This window comes from Frankliniella occidentalis, unplaced genomic scaffold, assembly GCF_000697945.3.
Source record: "Frankliniella occidentalis isolate FOCC.00 unplaced genomic scaffold, Focc_3.1 Scaffold22, whole genome shotgun sequence".
NCBI lineage: Eukaryota > Metazoa > Arthropoda > Insecta > Thysanoptera > Thripidae > Frankliniella > Frankliniella occidentalis.
The window spans coordinates 2,289,255-2,294,781 of record NW_026267152.1 but is presented as its reverse complement, the minus strand read 5'-3'; the positions used below and the strand labels follow the sequence as shown (position 1 = coordinate 2,294,781).

At 56.7% G+C, this 5,527-nt stretch overlaps 1 protein-coding gene across 1 annotated transcript in view; it reads left to right on the top strand.

The window, feature by feature from the left end:
- LOC113217695 (homeobox protein homothorax) overlaps nucleotides 1-5,527 on the top strand; it is a gene marked incomplete in the record, with an annotated part of 173,868 nt that overhangs the window by 166,512 nt on the left and 1,829 nt on the right. Inside the window, 2 exon segments of the mRNA XM_052264880.1 lie at nucleotides 2,536-2,698; nucleotides 4,800-5,527. Of these exon segments, the coding sequence (XP_052120840.1) occupies nucleotides 2,536-2,696 (161 nt within the window).

Sequence of the window (5,527 nt, the reverse complement as noted above, 5' to 3'; positions counted from 1 at the left end):
GCCGTCTCCTCCATCCCTCTCTCTCTCATCTTTTTCGCTCCCCGCGGATCCCAGAGTGCATCCAATTTAATTAATCAACGCCGTATGGCGACAATAGACGCCTGGCAGAGTGCTTTTCGTGGTATTCGCCAAGAACGGCACCTGTCAGAGCGACGGGGAAGCAGGGCCGGCGTGGCGGGGCGTGGCGGGGCGTGGCGGGGCGTGGCGGGGCGTGGCGGGGCCACCAGCCCTAGGTCCATTTGCATGCCGTGCCCACACTGAGTGCCCACACCAACTGCATATAGATGGCCGGCGCGATCCGCCCGTCCAGTCCATCCCCGCGAAATGCGAGAGACCTGTTTTGCCAATCCGTCTTGGTTGGCGTCTGCTGCCCGTGCCGAGCGTGCCCGCGCAGCACTGACACAAAATTTCGGTCGGGCCGTAATTTAAATTGTGATACCCACCATCGAACGGTGTTCGATCCGCCTGGTTTAGTCATGGGCAACGCCATTTTATAGACTGTAACCGAAAGTTATTTAGCTTATGTTTTGCTGCCCACAACTGACCCGGAATGATTTTTTGTTTTATTTCTCTACGGGTTCATCGAAACATTTCTCTCGGTGTGTGCTCTGCTCGCGCCCGCCGATACTGCTGTGCTGGCTGAGCGCGCGACACGGGGCTGCAAATGCTCGTTTCGGCACGTCGCACCAAAGTAGCTTGATCGCGCGCCGCCTCCGCTCCCCCCTCGGCGCCGGGCCGTCATTCGCGGCCAAAAGGCCCGCAGTCAGCGAATATCCGATTGGCTCGTTATGAGGATTTGAAGGAAAGTGGTTTCGCTTCGCCTCGCCCGCCCGGCCGGCCGCCTTGTGCCTCGCGCTCTGCCCTCTCCTCGCCTCTCGGCCGGGTTGAGCCCGGAGTGCCGGGCCCATCTCCCTAACGACAAATGCAAAAAGTTATCCCTGACTCGCCGGGCCTCGCCACCACCGCTCCGTGCGGTCTCTGTACTTTTCTCTCTTTCCCAATTTAATGTGCATTTCTCTGCAGTCGTGCCCCGTTTCCAGAACGATAAATAATGTTGAACTTGAGATAGTCTCTCTCTCCCTTTTCGTTCCCCCAGCCAGCCAGCCAACCAACCCCTGGAGCCGACGTCTTCTCTCTCCGTCCTGCTGCTCTCCCCGTCGCTTTCATCCATTCTTAAGCGCGCCCCTCCCCCTGCCTCTCTACCTTTCCCTCCTTGTAATCCTCCTGGAAACCCTTCCTCCCTGGACCGCATCCCGGCACTGGCTGGCCACTTTTTCATACCGCCCTCCTCCGCTGGCCCTGCCCTGTGTCACCTCGGCTGGGCCGCCCTGCAATTCGATTCTGCCAGTTTCATTCCGGTCAAGTGAAACCCTCCTCACCCCCTCCTCACCATCTTTCTCTCTCTCTTTCTTCCTCCCTCCCAGGCCCTCCCCGCCTCCAACCCTCTTGATGGATGGGCCCTGTGGGTCAACGGACCCCATCGCTCCGCATGGCTCCGCATGGCTCCGCATGGCTCCGCTGTCCCAATGCTTTTATACTATGTCCCCCGCATTGAGTATTTCCATTCTATTGTCGCATTCTCGCGAGTTTTGAGAGCATTGCAACAACTTCGATTGCAACTTATTTGTTCCCTTCGAAATCATCGGCTCATACGTCGCTTGGGCCGCTTTCCGTCCCCGATTTTCGCCGAGGTGCAATCGTCCCGACCACGGCTTGGAATATTCTTTACCGATCCGATCCGCCACGCTGCGCGCTCTCGCTCGGCTCTCGTCCACTCTTCCGGTCTCCCCTCCATCCAGAATCCCTTGTACGCCAGGATGATCGTGGACCACTTCCGACGCACATTTCTGCGTTCCGGTCCCTGTGTGTGTCTATGCGCCCTCCCCTCCCACCCCTCCGTGGCTACTCAGCCTTAGTTAAACCACCGCAGTGGGCCGCTGGGCCCGGCGGCCCTCTGTGCTGTGCGCCCCCAGCCCTCCGTGGCATTTGCCGGCAGGCCGGGCCAAGCTTTACGGACCATCGCCACAACCAACAATGAGAGTGGCCCAGTCTCAATACACCAGGCATTGAGGGCCATTGGCCAGGGCCGAACCGAAGCAAGCGGGGCGCCAGCCTGCCTCGGCGAGGGAGGGAAAAACTAAGACATTGAACGAGGCCATTCGGGCCCTGGTCACGCCCCTTGTCTTCTTCGCATGTCCCTTCCCCCTACGGCACTCTCTCACTCTGTCTCCCTCGCGCACTTTTCCCTCCGTCTCCTCCTTTTTTTTCCTTTTTCTTTTCTGTCGCTTTAATAAGTCGACGACTGCGAAACGCTATGACGATAGCGATGGCTTTCAATTAGTTTGTCCACGAGGCAGACGAAATGTAAATCAGGCTGCTGCTGCAAAGCAGACGGAGCACGGTCATGGTAGTGGTGCTGATGGTGATAGTAGTGAGTAGTGTTGCTAATGATGATGGTGATGATGGTGTAGTCTTGGTGTGCCGCGTGTCGGACCATGCCGGACGCAGGACAGGGATGTGACCGTTGACATGTAGTCTTTTCTCCGCACGCAGGTCCTAGCGGCGCGTACAGTCCGGACGGCTCCATGGGCTACATGATGGACGGCCACGCGGGCATGATGCACCGGCCGCCGGGTGACCCCGCCTTTCACTCGGAGTACCAGTACCCGCCACAATACTACGGTCACCACCTGTAGTTGTAAGTATTTTTTTTTTCTACACTCTTTCCTCTTCTTGTGCATGTGTTTTCCTTGTGTTCCAGTGTCACAGAAATTATTTACTCACGGAAAGGCTTGCCTGAAAAATCCTACTTGTAAAGTATCTGAACGATTTCTTTCGTATCACAGTCACAGCCACACAGTCCCAATGAGTGAGGCTCACTAACTGGGGTCGCAGGTAGAATTTTTACTAACAAAAAGTTCAGACTATCGTTTTTCAAGTTCGATTTCCCTTTTGTTTAATGGTTTTCTTACTACAGTATTTGGCCAGCTCTTATAAAAGTATTCATGAAAAAGAGAACGGATGCTCTTCCTTTCCCTTTGAATCAATTTCAGACAGCGTTCCGTTCATCTCATGTTCCCCGCACGTAGTTTGACAACAGCAGCTATACGACAAGGTCAGCCGCAACTGCATTCCGCGATTTTTACGGGGCGAATTCGAATGACGTGTTGATGAAGCGCTATCCCCGCCGAGCTGCTGGCGCGGGGAGTGGGTAATTGATGCACTGCTTATCACTGTGGGAGCCTCCTTATCCGTGACTTTACGGCGCCCGCAGGCAGCCGGGCGGGCCGCGCCGCCGCCGCCGTTCTTCTTTACATTATGTGACAAACAAACTTAAATTAGCCCCGTGCGCTGCGGCGCGGCCGGGCGGGTCTGTCTCTTGCCATGCCGGTCCGGTATCGACCCGGCGGCGCGACGCTCTGATGAGAGTGGATGATGCTGAGGGAGCGGCTTCCAATCATGGGGCGGCCGGGCCGGACGGGAGGGACACATACACTGGCTGCTGTCCTCTTCTTTATTTTTCGCCCTCCCCCTTCCTCCCCCCTAAATGACGGTCGCGATGGGTTTTATGTCGTTTTTACGCGGCGTTTTGGTCGTGTCGTCCGTGGAGTTTTACGCGCCGTGTGTTGTGCCGTACTTGGTAGTTTATTTTGATGAATCTGCGGGCGCCGTATTCGCGCGGCCGTGTCGAGACGCTCAAGGATGTGGCGGCCGCGGCCCCGCTGCTTTGGCCCGGGGTCCTTGCCCTGTTTTGGCACGCATCGCGACCCGTCGCCTGGGTCCCCCGTGTGCTTGTCCAGCCTGATATCCGATCCTCTCGCTCGGTTTGGGCCGCGCCGTGGCTGCGCTCTGATCGTATCTACTGACTCATTACGGCAACACGAGTCGGGGGGGGGCTGCCCACAGCACAGCCTCGCAAGGAGGCATGCTTCGTTTGTCTTGAGTGCGCGATAAATTTGTTCAAGTGAGCAGCCGTCGAAATAGGACACCTCGCCGCAATATCATGCTCATCTCCTTTTGTTTTTCTCTTTCTCCTCTGCCCAGCCCACTCGGCCCCGCGAGAGCCCCGACTGACGGAGCGATGAGGGTGTGTGTCATGTTGTTGCACTCCGTGTGAAATCGGAGCCGAGGCGCGGGCCCGTGCGTGCACGTTGTCGTCTCCCAGTCGACGTTATTTTTATTTTTGTTTATTTTCTTTTTACTCTTAATTATGTGCGTTACTCGTCTTTTGGACAATGGCAGTTCCGGTTAGGTTTCTGGCCACGGTCAGGAGTGGAACCCCTGCGCTACTCTGGATAGGCAGCCCCGCTCGACGCTGCTGTGCGGCGGGCCTGCCTACCCCCGCGGACACAAGGCGCCGTGGGCTCGGGGCCTCAGCGGCCCCAGCACTCGTAATGGTATGCGTGGAGCCGCCGACCTTGTGGATCGAAACGCGCCAATGCCAAATGCGCAACGCACCTGGTGTCAACGCTGCGTGGAAAGGGATGGGACGGGATGGGATCGAATTACCTGAGGAATGTCGTTCCGTCACGGCGCGGTGCTGGCGCGGTGTGGCTCGGCTGGCTTTTGGTTTTGTTTGAGAACAGGTCTGCCGGGCCCTGCGCGGCCCTGTGCGGCTGTGCGCAGCTCGCGCAGCTTCAATAAATACCGGACTGGCCAAAACGATTTGATAGGGTCCGGTTGCGCGTCACTTTAGTTCCACGCAGACTGTCGGTTGTTGACCAAGTAACTTTGTGTAAACGCTCTGTGCTCCTCCTAGTGAGACCCTCACCTCATGGAATGTGTCTTGTGTGTTGCAGAGAGGCGCCCCAGAGAGTCGATCGGCGGCCGTGACGTCACAAAATGGCGGCCCTGACTGAGCCGCGCGAGGAGCGGCGGGGCGGGGCGCGGGGCCTCGGCGGGGCCACACCCGCGGGGCGCGGGGCGGCGGGCGAGCGGCGAGCGAATCCAAGATGGCGCCGCGCCGCTCGCTCTCCCGACGCCACGCTGCGCCACGCCGCGCAACGCCACGCTACTCGTCGCTACGCCCGTGGCGGAGCATCCCTCGTTCCAGCACACTGAGGAGGCCGTACAGTGTCGCGGCACACTGTGTTAGTGTGCGTTTATTTTTCGCGTGTTTCCTTGAAAAAGGGATACAGTTAACGAACGAAATGGCGGCTGCTCCTCCCGGCTATGGTCGTCAGTCGAACTCTTTTTGCGTCAGCAGGCAACAAGCTTTTTAAGCTGCTCCACCAAGTCAATGTGATGAAGGATCTCGGATGTGGGGTTCCCCATGGGCTGCTATACCCCTGCAAACTTTTCTTTTGACTCAGTGTAATATCTTTGTTTTGTTTTGTAATTTGTAAAGATTAATTAAATGAAGTTATATAATTTTATGTTTTGGTTGGTGTCTCAGTAACAAATTCCTGTAAAACAGTCGCCGAATGAAACTGAATTTTACGGCGAATCCTCAGTTACGAGTGGATTTAGCAAACTGTGAACGCGGAAATGTTCGTTGTAGTATAATTTTTAAGCTGCATAAATGAAT